Raw genomic sequence first — 19,149 nt, 5'->3', positions numbered from 1 at the left:
ATTTGGACGTGGCTGACAATTGTCAAGACTGATTCTCTTGGATGAAATCCAGCTTCAGTGATTTTGGAGTTGCATTCATCTAAACAGATAGATTGTATTCCAACACACTCCTAACCTGTTCCTTAAGATTGTTATACTGGGGGTGGGAGTGGGGATGAGCTCCCGCTCTCTATTAAATGCTCTCAATAGTGTGTGCCTCAAATAGCCTTTGACAACCAAGTCCAACTCTTGGCCTTCATATGTGGCTTAGCTACTAAGCCCGGTGGAACTGATTCCACTGACAGGAGAAAGGGCAAAGGTGGGTAACTGGCACCTTAAAACCAGTCACTTCGGGCAGGTAGGGCGTGTCATCTACAATTGGCAGCTCATTTAGAAGGACCAAAAGAAGCTACAGAAAGTTGTAAAATTAGTTAGCTTTACCTTGGATACTAACCTCCATAGTACCCAAGATATCTTCAAGGAGCAGTGCCTCAGGAAGATGATGTCCATTATTAAGGACCCCCATCACCCAGGACATGCACTCTTATCATTGTTACTGTCAGGAAGCCTGAAGGCACACACCCAACAATTCAGGATGAGTTTCTTCCCCTCTGCCATATGATTCCTAAATGGACATTGAACCCATGAACACTACCTAATTTTTTGTAATAAATATTATTTCTATTTTTGCATTTTAAAAATTTATTCAATATACATAATTTATTTATTTATTTTTGTTTCTATATTATGATGTATGGCATTGAACTGCTTTCACGACATACACCGATGATATAAACCTAATTCTGAATCTGAAAACTGTGATCTCAAACTTTCACTTCCTTGTGGCTTTGTGAGTAAACACTGAGGAAAAATCGGGAGTCGGGGACCCTAAGGCAGTCTTACATGGACTTCAACACCGACTGGCAACTCCTGCGATGCCATTGGTGCCAAACTATATCGATCACTACCACTCCTTTGGATTTATCAGCTGCATGGAGTGCAGGAGCCTGCTACATGTGTAGCAGTTTGCTTTTCATATCATACTTTCCTACCTTGCGCACTGCCTTGTGTATCATGTAGCTAGCTGGGAAACAACGTCCATGGTTGATTTTGACAAATGGAGGGCCTCACCTAACCTGCGCACTGGAAGTAGTGGAAAATGTTTTAACTCTGGGTTCGGCTAGTGACTTAATATAGGAGGTGATAGCCCCTGGCCCAGCCAAACTTAAGAAATCTCGTTTGGGTGGATGTTGCACGATGTGTCCCCTGTTACAAATCAGTATCACGAAATAGCAAACAGTACACAATATGTGACTAAACGATTGAGCTTTATAATTCATAATTTGACTATATGGTTAGTAAAGAAACAAACAAAAAGAAAAGGGCCCATTCTCATGAAACAATCTAATGCGCAACATTGGGGCTCACTGATAAGGCCGTTCGTCCACCATCGACCTCCGATCATCACTGCAAGTCCACTCCGTCCAGCGGTCTACCAACTCTCTCTCCATTCCTGTCTTCACTCCTCATCTCTCCCCGGCAAAAAGACCACAAATTTCCAGCTCCCAGGCACACAAGAAAGAACAACATCCCACTCACTCATTGGCTAATATGCCCTGTTATCTCTAGTCATAACTCAAACATTGCTGCGACAGAAAAGCCATTATCTTAGCAATGGAACATTACAGAGAAGCAGTGAAACCTTACAGTGTGTTACAATGTTTTGTTCTATCATGATCTTTTGTATTGCCATACTGGCAGCTGTATCTTCATTGTTTGGTTAGTAGTGGTTCTGTTAAATTCTGGTGTTTGGTTGTTACCTAGGTGTGCCTTTACCTTTCATGATTTTTCCATGTGGTGTTAAGCATGGAATAACAATTTGTTAGTTGGTGAGTGTTATTTGGCACCACGTGATTGCCCCTGATACCACAATACTCCATGTTGTCTGTTAACATGTTCGGAGCATTAATTCTTGATTGTGCTACTACCCCGTGTAGGTCTGGTAATAGGACACATCCAGAAATACTTTCTTTTAAATTTGTGTCTGTGATGAGAAGCATGTTTTCTGGTCCTGTGACTGTCAATTGATGTTATTGAAGAGAAAGTTGCATGATTGATTGGGCTGGATTCACCTTTATTGTATCAGAATCCAATGTGTGGGTTTGCAATGGATGGCTTGTCTATTTTTCTTATTCCTATTATATCATTCAGTGTAATCATTGAGCTTGCTTAGTCCAGGTTAGAAGTCAGATCAAACTGAAAAATGTTGCTGAGAGTTTGGAATTGCATTTAAGCTAGATGGTGTCAGGATGGCTGATTGCCTTCCTTAAAGGACATTATTCAAGGACTTGGTAGTTTCATTAGTCAGTAATATACCCATTCTACTGTATATTATAGCAGCAGCCTTTTGATAAATGAAAAATTCTTCATCCATTGACTGGCTGTTCTGAGACTGTTTCTACAAAAAAATTATGAGCTGTATCTTTCCGCTGTTCTCCAAATTTTTATAAGACTCTTCATTTATTGAATTTATGGAAATATTTAAGTTGTTTTGAATTTAATAATTTCATGTACTCCTGGTAGTGAAATGGTTATTCTTTTTCCTTGTTAACTGTTGTTTCTGATATGCTCAATAAAAATGTCAGTCACTGGGGCACCAAAGTCTTTGGCTTGGTTTAGTTTTCAATGTTTTATGTAATGGAAGTCTGCTCCAGATGTTTTTTCATTCAATGTAACAACTTCTAAATTGTTGGAAACAGTTGCTTTGAAGTCATTTCAACTTTAGACATGAGTATTTTGTTTACTTGGTTTCAAATAAATTTAGAATCCAAGATTAAATGAAAAATAAGTTTGTGTTCTTAGAAGTCAAAAGTTGACTTTATGCAATGACTGAGTAAGGCTCTTATGAAATGTTTCATTTAGTAAACAGATAATTAAAGTATTTTCCTCAACTTGTTATAGCTTGAGAAATTATAATAATTCCAAAGATTTACCTAATTTTGTCATTTTTGAAAATCCTTGCATTATAGTCAAAATCAGAATCAGGTTTAATCTTACCAGCATATGTTGTGAAATATGTTCTTTTGTGGCAGCAGTACATTGCAATACATAATTTAAAAACGGTAAATTATAGAAATATATATATATGTGTGATGTTAAAGTTAAATAAATACTGCAAAAAGAGGGAAAAAAGTAGTGAGGCAGTGTTCATGGGTCCAATGTCCATTCTGAAATCTGATGGCAGAGGGGAAGAAGCTATCCCTGAATCTTCAGGCTCCTGTACCTCCTTCCCGATGGTAGCAATGAGAAGAGGATATGTCCAGCTGATGAGGGTCCTTAATGAAGGATGCTTCCCTTTTGAGGCATCACTCCTTGAAGATGTCCTGGATGCTGGGGAGACTAGTGCCTATAATGGAGCTGACTGAGTTCACAACTTTCTGCAGCTTATTTCAATCCTGTGCAATGACCCCACACCATACCAGACAGAGAGAGGTACACTAGAAAGTATAGACATGCATGGGCAGGTGGCATTTGATGTTGAGACCATGGTTTCAAGATCTGTTCCACAACAAAATAGTCTGCATCTTAAATGAAAGCAAGTTATTCTAGTTGAACTTGTGAATGTTAAATTATTGACAGTTTGGGTCTATTTGCATTTGCTTATGCTTTTGATTTTGAATCCATGTCATGAACGAAGTCTGTCTTTAGACTCAGTCTTCCTGTTTGTTCCGTTTGTGGTGCTGTATCGCAAGCAGACGTTTTAATAAATTTACCTCAGTTTTGCAATTGAATATTAGATTGAGGCACTAGTAACTAAGTTTTCTATGCTGTGCTTAGTTTAACAGTCATGCCTGAGTACTGTGTGTTAATTTTAAGATGGACAAAATAACCAATTTTTTATGTTTGAAATCGTGCATATTTAGTTATTAAGAGAATTATGCACTGTTGATATAAAGGAAACTTTCAGCAAAGGAAATGACATAATAAAAATATTATGATAAAAACTTGTAATAAACCTCTTATTTCTTGACCATTTTCAATTTTCATACTGTTACCTCCTAAATCATTATTCATCCTCTCTTTACATAATCAGCATCTTGCTTTTTACAAATCAATAAACCCCATTACCCTTACCAAACTGCAGTTAAACTCTATATTTTAACAGCAAATGTATATATAGGAATGATTATTCCACTTTGGTCCATTGAGGTTATGTGGTTTATCCTGAAACACACACAGTTTGTACATAGATATACTGTATATATCAATACCTGTATAGATGGCAAATCCAAGTTTCCACCGCTTGGCTTGCAGATTTCTAGGAATAGCCTAGAATTTGATGGTTTGCACCTGGAAATATTCAGGCTACTGATTACTTTTGAAACACTTTTTGCCTTTGTAGGGGATGATAGATTCATAAAATAAAATATGTTTTGAAAAATAAGATATGTCCAATTGCATATTCCTTGTGATTTAAGAGGTCAACTATTGAATGTGCTGTTTTATAAATTACATAGTCTAAAATAAACACAATTTATTTACTCTGAAGAGGAAAACTAGATGTTCTCAAATGTACAAGTTACATTTGCTTCTTCATAATGAGCTGAAAGGAAAACTCTTACTAATATACACTGATGTTTTGGTGACTGTACTTCAGCTTTACTGATTCCTAGTAATGCCATTCAGCGTCATTTAGCATTATGAAGCATCTGGAAAGTTGACTTTCACTTTTTGATCATCACACAACTTTATTGGTTCTTTTTATTCATTCTTGGAACATGAACGTTGCTGGTGAGACCAACATTTATTTCCTAACCTGCTTTTCCCATGAAGAAGGATGCAGTTAACTGCCTTTTTAAGTAATTGCAGTCTATGGTTGGGTTTGCCAACGTTGGATTCCAGCAGTAGGGTTGTTGGTAAGGTTTGCTTTGGGTGTGGCCTGTGGACAGAGCCTCAAAAGTCTTATATTACATTTCAGACGACATTCACAGTTAAAGGAGCATTGCATTTATCAGGCCAAAATGTCTCCTTTAACTGGGGACGTTGTCTGAAATGATAATATATCGGTGAAAGATAAATAAGAAAATTTAGCACAGGATATGACAGATACCCATTCCAGGCAAATGATTTTTATTTTAAGGGAATGCATTCTCAAATTGTGTGCTGTTACATTTAACAGTAAACTCAAAGTCTAAAGGCCACACTCCAGTCCATTCAGAGTGGGGAGAAAAAACATGTGCTTTCTTTTAAAAAGAAAGTAATTGTTCACATTTTCCTGTCAGGGTGAACACTTGTTATTTCCCTAATGTAGGCACCGGATACATATGACAGGAATGTGCGGTGATAGCCCAAGTGCAGAGGGAGTGACGCTAAAGTGGATGAATAATTCACAGACTTTTAATAAGAACTGTGCACAATTAAAGGAAAAACAATAAATGCTAGGTCAACAGGGCTGTTATCTAAAATTCCCAAACTGAAAGCCAACGCTGACATTGCAGTTCAGAAGCAATAACAACACTAGGTAAATACCACTTCTTTATGGCATCAATCTAAACTGTAGTCTTCTTTCCTGGGAAGCAGGGAGCGTTGACATTGTTGTGTTTTTGGTCAAGACTCGATAAAACTGAAACGAGACGAAGGGAGTTAAATGCCACCACAATGAAGCGCTAAATGGCTGGAATGTGCATGCTCACAAACACGATTGCTGCCCCCATTCTGCAGCATGGCTGGGAGGGCGCACAGACCCCAAGGCAGATTCCATGTTTGTGACAACATTTTTTCCTCATCAAACTTCAGGAATCACTATGCTTCACGACATTAGCTTTATTTGAGATTTCCTTTGCATCTGAGTCTTCAACAAGAGTAAAATCTAGCAAGAAGAAGTGGAAAGAAGTAGTAATTCAAAGAATCTTGCAGTCCTTTGTCCCTGTACCAACTCTTTAAAAGAGTTCCTTGAGGTTGTGTTTAGTACCAGTGCGAGGGCTATGCCCACCTGTTCTGTACCCCAGTTTTATATGGAGACATATTTGTTGATGATGCAGTCTTGCATTTTATCTGTTTGGAATGTGGCATATCAATCAGCCTGGCGTTTCCTAGTGCAACCACCCCTTTCATCCTGGAAGTCTGTCTAGCATCGAGATTGCCGTTCTGCCTCTGCAGTGTCTTGGCATCCTTGCCTTTGATTGGGCGGACATTAGACATTTGGAAGTATTCCAGAATGTCTTGTCTGAACTTTAAACATCAACAAGAATGACTGTTAGTAAATATAAATATTAATAAACAAAACTTGGGTCTAGTGCTCAGCTGCCTGAGGGTTGCCTGAGACTGGTGACCAGTGATTCAAGACAAATAAAGGTGTGGATCATGATCTGAGGGGTTTTCTGTGAAAGTTGCATCTGTGCAGTTGATTGGGGAAAGGCAGAGCAGACATGATAGACCGAATGGCCTAATTCTGATCCTATGTTTTATAATCATCATGTCCCTTATTTTATAGTGATAGATGTGTGCCAGTTATTTATCAATTTTATAAGGAGATAGACATGCCCTTATTGGTATTGCTCCCCAGTATTATATGCTAGTAGACCTATGTCTGCCAATACTGTACAACTATACCCCATCATTATGTGATGATTGAACTATGCCTGCCAGTAATGTAGCCCCAGGCCACTGGTATTGTGCCCCAGTGTTTTATTGTGACAAATCTGTGGCTGCTGTTCCTGAACCCCTGTATCTTGAACTCCATGGGCAGCTGTGTATGGACTCAGGCCCAGGAGATTGGACTGGGCACAATCTGCTACCTTGCTTTCTGATTCCTGAGGCCACTTCTGGCAATGGTGAGTCCCATGGGCCAACATTGGGTGGGCCACAGATGATGTGCGGAGTGGTTGGGGGTATTTCACTAATTAGATCTCGGAGAATTTTTGTGTGAAGTAAAATATATACAATATGTAACTTTGTAAAAGTCTTCAATGAGGTATCGTCAAGAATAAATACCAGCAGTTACTATGGTAGTCTGACAATGTTCTCTCAGTTTTTCTTCTATTTTTGTACTGCCCCTATATTTGTCTGTTGATATTTCTTTTCATGGTATATGACAGAAATGGCAAATTTAGGAGGTTATTTTACAGCCATGTACCCAATTTTATTTGTTGAAATGCTCTGCTGCTAATTAATTCGATTCATTATTTTATGCTAAATCTTTAATTTCACTGATTTCATTTATTTTGATCTTGGATACGTTCACAAATTGAGTGCTCACAGCATTCCAGGTAAAGAATTCCAAAGAACTAATATTTTATCAAGTATTGAAAGGCCTAGACTGAGTGAATATAGAGAGAATGTTTCTTCTGATGGGGGAATCTTAAGACCAGAGGACGCAGCTTCAGAAAACAGGGGAATCCTTTTAGAACAGAGATTGAGAAGGAATTTCTTTATTCAGAGGGTGTAATTCATGGCCGCAGACGGATGTGGAGGGCAAGTCGTTACGTATATTTAAAGCAGAATTTGATAGGTTCTTAGTCAAAGGTTATGGGGAGAAGGTTATTAGGGATAGAGAGAGATAATGGATCAGCCATGATGGATTAGCAGAGCAGAGTCAATGGGCCGAGTGGCCTAATTCTGCTTCTACATCTTTTGTCATATTTTAAGTAAATATTTGTTTCTGTGGTATTTGAATAGATAATATCTTACGCTGAGACTGCATCCTCAAAATCTAGATTCTGTAACCTGAGAACAGAGCCTCTCACTGTCAATTCTGTTGGTTCCTCACAGTATCTCCTGAGATGATAACTTGTTCTAATTCTAGTGAATGTGGGACAGTATCTTTCTGTGTGAAAACTGGTGAATCGATACTGCACTGACGGGATGTTGAGTATATCCTCCTATAGGTCTAGAAATAATTGTTGTACACATTGCTCCAAATTAAATCTTAGTCAAGCCCCATATAATCTCTGCAAGACTTTCTTAGTATTGTAGTTTAACACCCTTGCCATGAAGGCCAATTTGCACTGAAGTGACTCCATACTTACGTTGTATTTCATAGTGCATCCCATCAGTATAGCCCTACATGCCAGCATTTAAGTTTGCAACTGTTGAAAAATGCTATAGTCCTGCTGTCAGTGGTTGCATAACCAGGACTTGTGATATGCTCATACAACCATCCACCACCTGCTCCCATGGCTCCACGTGAGGAGGGAGGGGGGTGCTAAGCAGGTGCTGCACCTTACTTAAGGATGATCTGCAGGCTAGCAGAGGGAGGGAGTGCCTGACACATCCTTTGGTAGAGATGTATCCCCATCCTGCCACCCACATTATCAACAAGATGTGTTAAATTCCATTATCACTAAGGTCTCTTATCTCTGTCCTTCCTAACATTTCATCTCAACCTTGTGAGTCATAGAGTACTACAGCACGAAAGCAGGCCCTTCACCCAACTGGTCTATGCTGATGATAGCATTCTCCCTCTAGTCCCAATTGCTCATGTTCAGCCCATCTACCAATCTAAATACCTCTTAAATCTTGCAACTGTACCTGCCTCGATGACTTCCTCTGGCTCCTCATTCTGTAACCTTTTGTGTAGTGCCTCATCAGATGTTTTTTTTAACATCAATATATTACATCTACTAGCTCTTACCCCTCCCGATCAACTCTATCTGTTACTTTCTCAGAGTTCCATTAGATATTATTGAACATGATTTTCCTTTCCTATCAGAATCGGTCAGGTTTAATATCACCAGCATATGTTGTGAAATTTGTTGTTATGCGGCAGTAGTACATTGCAATAAATAATAAAAAACTGTAAATTACAGTTAAAAATATATAAATAAAATAAATAGTGCAAAAAAAAGTCAGGAGGTAGTGTTCATGGGTTCAATGTCCATTCAGCAATCTGATGGCAGAGGGGAAGAAACTATTTTTGAATCACTGAGTGCGTGCCTTCTCCCTTATGGTAGCAATGAGAAGAGGAGACGTCCTGGGTAATGGGGAGGACATGTTCTTAATAATGGATGTCACCTCTTTGAGATTTCGCTCCTTGAAGGCGTCCTGGATGCTGGGGAGGCTAGTGTCCCTGGTGGAGGTGACTGAGTTCACAGCTCACATTACTGCACGATAGTTGTATAATCATATTAAGATTTTTGAATAATCTGTGTAATAGTCACAATAATTCATTCTGCTGTTGTCTCTGATTTTAAACTCTCTGGCATATATTTTCTTGTTTTCTATCTCCATTTTTGAATAGCAGTGTCATATTCACAATATTCCAACTTGTTGATATTGCTCCAACATCCAGGCATTTTTGAAAGTTCACTTTTGCATCCACTATCCCCACTACCCTTAAATTCATAATTCTGGGATTCAGATCAACATGTCTGGTAGCTTTCTTGGCCTCTAATCTCTTTAATTTCAACAGTAATATCTTCTCTGATACTAATTTATTTACATTGCCTACTGCAGTTAGAGTATAGTTCCTCCATTTTTCATTTAAATTCTTCTCATCAAAATGAATGAAGTGCCTTTCGTTAAACCTTTACAGACTCTTCATCCCCCTGGATATCACAAAGTAGATCTGAGCATATAAAAAGGAGCAAACTTATTCAGCATCCTTGCTACACTGAATGTTTGGAAGTATATAGAAGTATTAATTCCATTTGATAATCTTTGACTGGGGAATGAGAGTCACTGCTTTAATAGGAGCAGAGACTGGTTTTTGCGATTAGCCAAGATTCTCTTTTCATTTTAATTATTTATTAATGGTGCCAGGATCTGCACACAGCCAGATTTGGAAAGACTTGGTATAGACTCTTTGATCTTTATTCCCCCAAAAACTCTGTATCAATCATGGGGCCTAAAGGTTAACACAAAATCCTGTGTTGAGTGGGGTTATGAGATGAATTGTGGATAGTGACAAACACAATAAAAGCTTAAACTTCATAAAATTAAAGAAATCCTACCACAACTCATGGAGGTCGATTGGGAAAATCAGCTTGGTAATGGATCTCAAGAGAGTGAGTTTGTTGAATGCCTCAGAGATGGCTTTTTAGAGCAGTTTGTCGTTGAGCGTACGAGGAGATCAACTATACTGGATTGGGTGTTATGTAATGAAACAGGCCATTAGGGAGCTTAATGTAAAAGAACCCTTAGGAACCAGTGATCACAATATGATTGAGTTCAACTTGAAATTTGATAGGGAGAAAGCAAAGCCTGATGTAGCAGTATTTCAGTGGAGTAAGGGAAATTCCAGTGGTATGAAAGAGGATTTGGCCAAAGTAAACTGGAAGGAGCTGCTGGCAGGGATGTCAGCAGAGCAGCAATGGTGTGAGTTTCTGGGAAAAATGAGGAAGGTGCATTTTACAAAAATGAAGAAATACTCAAATGGTAAAACAGTACAACCATGGCTGACAAAGGAAGACATAGCTAATGTAAAAGCAAAAGAAAAGGCATACAACAAAGCAAAAATTAGTGGGAAGATAGAGGATTGGGAAGTTTTAAAAAACATACAGAGACCAACTACAAAAATCATTAGAAGGGAAAAGATGAAATATGAAAGCAAGCTAGCAAATAATATCAAAGTGGATAGTAAAGTTTTTTCAACTATGTTAAAAATAAAAGAGATGAGAGTGGATTTAGGACAGCTAGAAAATGAGGCAGGAGAAATAATAACGAGGGACAAGGAGACGGCAGATGAACTAAATGAGTATTTTGCATCAGTCTTCACTGTGGAAGACACTAGCAGTGTGCCTTAGGTGAAGGAAGAGAAGTGGGTGCAGTTACTATTACAAGAGAGAGCTGAAGAAAAAGCTGAAAGACCTAAAGGTACATAAGTCAGCTGGACCAGATGAACTGAAAGAAGTAGCGTTAGAGGTTATGGTGGCATTAGAAATGATCTTTCAAAAAGTGCCGGAGGACTGAAAAACTGTAAATGTTACTCCACTCTTTAAGAAAGGAGAAAGGCAGCAGAAAGGAAATTAGACCAGTTAGTCTGACCTCCATGGTCAATTGTTAAGGATGAGGTGATAGATAGATAGATAGATAGATACTTTATTCATCCCCATGGGGAAATTCAACTTTTTTTCCAATGTCCCATACACTTGTTGTAGCAAAACTAATTACATACAATACTTAACTCAGTAAAAAAAATGATATGCATCTAAATCACCGTCTCAAAAAGCATTAATAATAGCTTTTAAAAAGTTCTTAAGTCCTGGCGGTAGAATTGTAAAGCCTAATGGCATTGGGGAGTATTGACCTCTTCATCCTGTCTGAGGAGCATTGCATCGATAGTAACCTGTCACTGAAACTGCTTCTCTGTCTCTGGATGGTGCTATGTAGAGGATGTTCAGAGTTATCCATAATTGACCGTAGCCTACTCAGCGCCCTTCGCTCAGCTACCGATGTTAAACTCTCCAGTACTTTGCCCACGACAGAGCCCGCCTTCCTTACCAGCTTATTAAGACGTGAGGCGTCCCTCTTCTTAATGATGGAGTACTTGGTGACACAGGACAAGATAGTACAAAGTCAGCATGGTTTCCTTAAGGGAAAATCCTGCCTGATGATCCTGTTGGAATTCCTTGAGGAGATTCCACATTATTTAGATAAAGGGGATGCAGTGGATGTTGTATATTTGGACTTCCGAATGCCTTTGACAAGGTGCCACACATGAGGCTGCTTACCAAGTTAAGAGCCCATGATATTACAGGAAAGTTACTAACACAGTTAGAGTATTGGCTGATTGGTAGGAGGCAGCGAGTGGGAATAAAAGGATCCTTTTCTGGTTGGCTGCCAGTGACCGGTGGTGTTCGGCAGGGGTCAGTGTTGGGACCACTTCTTTTTATGCTGTATATAAATGATTTAGATGATGGAATAGATGGTTTTGTTGCTAAGTTTGCAGATGATACGAAGATTGGTGGAGTGGCAGGTAGTGTTGAGGAAACAGGTAGGCTGTAGAAGGACTTAGACAGTTTAGGAGAATGGGCACGAAAGTGGCAAATAAAATACAATGTTGGAAAATGCATGGCCATGCACTTTAATAGTAGAAATAAATGTGTGGACTATTTTCTACAAGGGGAGAAAATCCAAAGGTCTGAGATGCAAAGGGACTTGGGGGTCCAAATGCAGAACACCCAAAAGGTTAATTTGCAGGTTGAGTCAATGGTGAGGAAGGCAAATGCCATGTTAGCATTCATTTCAAGAGGTTTAGAATACAAGAGCAAGGATGTGATGCTGAGGCTTTATAAGGCACTGGTGAGGCCTCACCTTGAGTATTGTGAACAGTTTTGGGCTCTTCATCTTAGAAAAGATGTGCTGGAATTGGAGAGGATCCAGAGAAGGTTCACAAGGATGATTCCAGGAATAAAAGGGTTATCATACAAGAAGCGTTTGATGGCTCTGGGTCTATACTCGCTGGAGTTCAGAAGGATGAAGGGGGATCTCACTGAAACCTTTTGAATGTTGAAAGGGCTAGATAGAGTTGACATGGAAAGAATGTTTTCCATGGTGGGAGACCAGAGGAGACAGCCTCAGGATAGAGGGGCACCCTTTCAAAACAGAAATGCGGAGAAATTTCTTTAGCCAAAGGGCGGTGAATTTGTGGAATTTGTTGCCACATGCAACTGTGGAGGCCAGGTCATTGGGTGTATTTAAGGCAGAGATTGATAGGTTCTTGATTGGACATGGCATCAAAAGTTACAGGGAGAAGGCCGGGAACTGGAGTTGAGGAGGAGAAAAAAAAGGGTCAGCCATGATTGAATGGTGGAGCAGGCTCGATGGGCCAGATGCTCCTATGTCTTATGGTGTAATGCTGTCTGTATAGGTTGTAAGCCAGTGGTTACCACAGTGGGAAATATTGACCCCTCCAGGAACAGTGAGAGTTTCTAAGATGACAGTAAAGATAAAGGGGGCAGTTGGAGGCACTTAGCAGCAAGAAGAGCAGCTGAGAGATTACAGGCTTACAGTGTGATGGCGTAACTGGCGGCATGTAGAGGGAAAATTATCGATTGACCAAAGTTGTGTGCAGCAGAAGCTGGATTGCTTGCTGTTACCATAACCAGGGAAGTTGGTGAGGTTATGGAACAGTATATGGACAGGAGGAAGAGGCACAATATCGGAGTGAACTTAGGGAAGGGCAGCAGTCACATACTAAAGGGTTTTTTTTGTCATTAAAGAATCTATTGGAAAAGGACAGGAATGCAGAGAAGGTTGAACAGTTATAGGCCCTGGAGTGAGGGGCTGTGATGGTTTGTGTGCTTCATAGAACATTTCAATGCTCAATTGCTAAATCTGGAAAGCCTCGTACAATTGAAGAAGAGCTGATTCTGTCAGCAGTAAGGGAAGTGCTGAGTACAGTTCTGTATAAGTCACCAGACCAGTTAATTGAAGTGATTTCACTCAGAGACAACTCTGTTCAAAGACATAAAGATGAAATATCTGAGAATGTGGAAGACACATAGAAACATAGAAAACCTACAGCACAATACAGGCCCTTCGGCCCACAAAGTTGTGCCGAACATGTCCCTACCTTAGAAATTACTAGGCTTACCTATAGCCCTCTATTTTACTAAGCTCCATGTACCTATCTAAAAGCCTTTTAAAAGACCCTATTGTATCCGCCTCCACCACCGTTGCGGCAGCCCATTCTCACACACTCACCACTCTTTGAGTAAAAAACTTCACACACACTCACCACTCTTCGAGTAAAAAATTACCCCTGATATCTCCTCTGTACCTGCTCCCCAACACCTTAAACCTGTGTCCTCTGTGGCAACTATTTCAACCCTGGGAAAAAGCCTCTGACTATCCACATGATCAATGCCTCTCATCACCTTGTACACCTTTATCAGGTCACCTCTCCTTCTCCTTTGCTCCAAGGAGAAAAGGCTGAGTTCACTCAACCTATTCTCATTAGGCATGTTCCACAATCCAGGCAACATCCTTGTAAATCTCCTCTGCACCCTTTCTATGGCTTCCACATCCTCCCTGTAGTGAGGCAACCAGAACTGAGCACAGTACTCCAAGTGGGGTCTGACCAGAGCCCTATATAGCTGCAACATTCCCTCCCAGCTCCTAAATTCAATTCCACGATTGACTAAGGTCAATACACCATACGCCTTCCTAACCACAGAGTCAACCTGCACAGCTGCTTTGAGCGTCCTATGGACTCAGACTCCAAGATCCCTCTGATCCTCCATGCCGCCATTAATACTATATTCTGTCATCATATTTGACCTACCAAAATGAACCACTTCACACTTATCTGGGTTGAACTCCATCTGCCAATTCTCAGCCCAGTTTTGCATCCTATTAATGTCCCACTGTAACCTCTGACAGCCCTCCACACTATCCACAACACCTCCATCCTTTGTGTCCTCAGCAAACTTACTAACCCATCCCTCCACTTCCTCATCCAGGTCATTTATAAAAATCACGAAAAGTAAGGGTCCCAGAACAGATCCCTGAGGCACTCCACTGGTGACCGACTCCATGCAGACTATGACCTGACTACAAACACTCTTCACCTTCTGTGGGCAAGCCAATTCTGGATCCACATAGCAATGTCCCCTTGGATCCCATGCCTCCTTACTTTCTCAATAACCTTTGCATGGGGTACCTTATCAAATGCCTTGCTGAAATGCATACACACTACATCTGCTGCTCTACCTTCATCAATGTGTTTAGTCACATCCTCAAAAAATTCGATCAGGCTTGTAAGGCACGGCCTGCCCTTGACTACTCCTAATCATATTATACCTCTCCAAATGTTCATAAATCCTGCCTCTCAGGATCTTCTCCATCAACTTGCCAACTACTAAGGTAAGACTCACTGGTCTATAATTTCCTGGGCTATCTCTACTCCCTTTCTTAAAAAAAGGAACAACATTCGCAACCCTCCAATCCTCCGGAACCTCTCCCTTCCCCATTGATGATGCAAAGATCATCGCCAGAGGCTCATCAATCTCCTCCCTCGCCTCCCACAGTAGCCTAGGGTATATCTCATCCAGTCCCAGCGACTTATCCAACTTGATGCTTTCCAAAAGCTCCAGCACATCCTCTTTTTTAATATCCACATTCTCATTCTTTTCAGTCTGCTGCAAGTCATCACTAAGATCCTTTTCCATAGTGAAAATTGTGCAATATACTTAGGACAACAGAATTTGTTCTACAATTGGATGAGTCAACTTTGCCAGGCAGCAGATCTTTGCTTTTTGGTTATGTTCACTTCATAAAAGGTGAAAGCATGATTCAAGCCTCCTGAGAAAAAGAAAGAATATCAGATGCCGATCTTCAAGTATACTGTGCCCACCTGGGTGAGATCCATAAAGTCAGGTCAGAGAGATTCAGGATCTTACAATCTTCTCTCGATCTAAATTCCAGATTGGGTCATAAATCTATTCTAATAAGGTATTAATAGGAAGGGTGGAGGAAGAACTGATCTCACTACAAAATGATTGAGCTGATGCCAAGATTCAAAAAATTGAATACTTTTGGTTGCAGAAAGAAATCTCTGAGCATTATTCTGTGCTGTGGAAAAAGGTCAAGATGTTCTTAATGGATGTTCCAACATCATATTTAGTGGAGGGCAGTTTCAGTACAGTCACCTAAATGTTCTCTTAAGCTAACAGAAATATCTCTTGAAAACAGTTCATCATGTTTGTGAAGTATTTTGTAATTCCAAAAGTTGAATATGGATTATGATTAATGTATTTGAAGACAAACAGCTGGAGTTTGTATCTATTATTATATAAATTCAGCATATCAAGCATATTAGCTGTACTACTGTGCGAAAGTGTACTTATAATGTGTTGCTTCCCCAGCATGAAAGGGAAGAGAATTAATTCAGGAAAATAAAATGACCTTCCACCGTTACTTTAATTTCCTGTTTCATGTGTTTTTTTGTCAATGTCCAGTTGACTAACAAATCTTTACCACCCATTCCCTATGTTCAAAGTATTTAGCAGGTCCAGCAGCATCTGTAGAAAGAGAAATAAAATTAATGTTTCACTCTGAGACTCTTGTCAGAACTGGAAGAGGATGCTCTATGTTATATATAGCCTTGTCCCTAATAGAGAGGAAAAAAGAAACTGCAAATACTGGAATCTGGAGCAACACAGAAAAAGCTGGAGAAACTCAATGCGTCAGGCAATATCTGTGGAGAGAAATAGTCAATGTATTGGCTTGAGACCATTGATCTGGACTGTCATAATAAAGACTGCCTTCCTTCATTCATGGGATTTGAAGCCTGCTGGTGATATTGTGGTCTGTCCAGAATTGCCTCTAAACTAAGCAGGCAGTCAAGAGTCGATCCATGTATGTGTGGTCTCCAGCCCATGTTCTCTAATATTCTACCCTGTAAAATATTCATTCTTGTGTACAATTCTTTCTGTGGCCTCACACACACAAAATGCTGGAGGAACTCAGCAGGTCAAGCGTCATCTGTGGAGAGAAGTGAACAATTGACATTTCGAGCCAAGACTATCTGGGATCCTTTTATGATCTAGCCACTTTCTACATCTGCTACGTTTTCATTGCTCCAAGATCACTACATCCAGTCAAGATGAGGGGCCTCAACTCAAAAAGTTGGCTGTCCATTTCCATCCGTAGATGCTGCCTGATCCACTGAGTTCTTCTAGGATTTTCTAGGAGTTCTGTTCAAAGAGAGAAAATACCTTATTCTCAGGAGGTGGAGAAGTGATGAGCAGAATCAAGAAAATCGTTCTGATAAAATGGGACCAGATGAGTTAATGGTGCAGTTAGAATCAGATTAGCTGAATATTTTCAGTATTAACATTCAGAATGTTTCTATGAGATAAATCTCCTGGACCTGATGGAATGCACCCTCGGGCTCAGAAGGAAGTAGCTGGAGAAATTGCGGTGGCATTAATGATGATCTTCCAAGAATCAATAGATTCTGACGTTGTACCGGAAGATGGGAAAATAGCAAATGTTGCTCCGCTATATATGAGGGGTGGGAGGCAGCAAAAAGGATACTGTAGACCTGTTAGCCTGACATCAGTGGTTGGGAAGTTGTTGGAATTAATAGTGAGGAATGAGATTACAGAAAACCTGGGGGCACTTGACAAGGTTTCCTGAAAGGAAAATCCTGCCTGAAAACCTACTGCAATTCTTTGGGGAAATTACAGACAGGGTAGACAAAGGAGATGAAGTAGATGTGGTGTACTTGGATTTTCAGAAGGCCTTTGACAATGAAGCTGTTTAGCAAGATAAGAGCCCATGGAATTACAGGGAAGTTACTAGCATGGGTGGAGCATTCGTTGATTGGCAGAAAGCAGAGAGTAGAAATAAAAGGATCCTATTCTGGCTGGCTGCTGGTTGCCAGTGGAGCTCCACAGGGGTCTGTGTTGGGACCGCTGCTTTTTACGATGTATGTTAATGATTTGGACTACGGTATTAATGGATTTGTGACTAAATTTGCTGATGAAACAAAGATAGGTGGAGGGGTTGGTAGTGTTGAGGAAACAGAGAGACTTGGATAGTTTAGGGGAATGGACAAAGTAGTGGCAAATGAAATACAATGTTGGAAATGTATGGTCATGCACTTTGGTGGAAGAAATAAACAGGCAGATTATTATTTAGATTGGGAGAGAATTCAAAATGCAGAGATGCGAAGAGACTCGGGAGTCCTTGTGCAAGATACCCAAAAGGTTAACCTCCAGGTTGAGTCAGTTAAGAAGGCGAATGCAACGTTGGCATTCATTTCTAGAGGTATAGAATATAAGAGCAGGGATGTGATGTTGAGACTCTAAGGCACTCGTGAGACCACATTTGGAGTATTGTGTGCAGTTTTGGGTTCCTTATTTTAGTAAAGATATACTGACATTGGAGAGGGTTCAGAGAAGATTCTGGAGAATGATTCCAGGAATGAAATGGTTATGCATGAGGAACGTCTGGCAGCTCTTGGGCTGTATTCCCTGGAGTTCAAGAGAATGAGGCGGAATCTCATAGAAACATTCCGAATGTTAAAAGGCCTGAACAGATTAGATATGGCAAAGTTATTTCCCATGGTAGGGGATTCTAGGACAACAGGGCATGACTTCAGGATTGAAGGATGTCCATTTAGAACTGAGATGCAGAGAAATTACTTTAGTCAGAGGGTGGTAAATCTGTGGAATTTGTTGCCATGAGCGGCTGTGGAGGCCAAGTCATTGTGTGTATTTAAGGCAGAGATAGATAGATTCTTGATTAGCCAGGGCATCAAAGGGTATGGGGTGAAGGCAGGGGAGTGGGGATGACTGGAAGAATTGGATCAGCCCATGATTGAATGGCAGAGCAGACTCAATGGGCCGAATGGCCTACTTCTGCTCCTATATCTTATGGTCTTATAGTATTCCTGTACTTCAATGATGTACCTGCTTGAATAACAATGTAGGTAACATAAAAGTTCCTCTTTTTTTCGTAAATGTTATTAAGGAACCTCCCACGACTGGAGACTTCGCTGTGATGCTGTGGACATGTACTATACATTGTTTGGCCTCAGCCGACCCTCATGCCTTCCTCTACCGGAATTGGGCCTTGTTCTCAACTTGAAGGAAAAGAAGACTGTGCTGAATCCTATTATTATTCCTGAGACAGGAGGAAGTGGCCAAGAAACTTTGGGCAGTGCAAGCATGCATGGATTAATACCTGGCTTCCAGATTAATGTAAGGAAACTATGTATTTTCTATCTTTTCATATCTGTGATAAGAAATGCTGCAAAAAAAAACCTTTCTTCATTTAGAGCAGGGGTTCCCAACCTGGAGTTCATGGACCCCCTCAGTTAATGGTAAGGCTCCATAAAACAGGTTACAGATTTACCTGTAAGGAGGCAGTCGAGTCAATCTGTTTACCTCATATTCTACCTTGTGAACTACTACTTATGTATTGTTCCTTTCATGGCCAAGCCCATTTCTATATCTGCATCATCCTCAAGACCTTTCATCCCTCTAAGACAGGGTTTTCAACCTGTTTTATGCCATGGACTACACTGTTTCCCAACCACCTTCCTATCTTAACCAATATACATTACTGTGGGAAAGTCTTAGGCACCCTATCTATCTATCGTATATGTAATGTGCCTAAGAGTTTTGCATAGTACTGTGTGTAGGTACTTTTTTGAAGAAGAAGAAGAGGGCATGTCCTGGGTGATGGCAGTCCTCAATGATGGATGCTGCTTTTTAAAGG

The 19,149-nt window shown here is 40.3% G+C and overlaps 1 protein-coding gene across 3 annotated transcripts in view; it reads left to right on the top strand.

The window, feature by feature from the left end:
- The window catches only part of taf2 (TAF2 RNA polymerase II, TATA box binding protein (TBP)-associated factor), a 110,822-nt gene that overhangs the window by 68,233 nt on the left and 23,440 nt on the right, over window positions 1-19,149 (top strand). For 2 of the 3 annotated variants that reach the window (XM_073028318.1, XM_073028229.1), the window contains exon 23: window positions 18,400-18,629. The exons of the other annotated variant lie outside the window; for it this stretch is intronic. In XM_073028318.1, coding sequence (XP_072884419.1) covers window positions 18,400-18,629 — 230 coding nt within the window. The remainder of the gene's footprint in view (window positions 1-18,399; window positions 18,630-19,149) is intronic. 3 annotated transcript variants of the gene reach the window in all.

This window comes from Hemitrygon akajei, chromosome 1 (genome assembly GCF_048418815.1).
Source record: "Hemitrygon akajei chromosome 1, sHemAka1.3, whole genome shotgun sequence".
Classification (NCBI taxonomy): domain Eukaryota; kingdom Metazoa; phylum Chordata; class Chondrichthyes; order Myliobatiformes; family Dasyatidae; genus Hemitrygon; species Hemitrygon akajei.
Note: the sequence above shows the minus strand (reverse complement) of the source record. Positions and strands in the feature narration are given on the sequence as shown.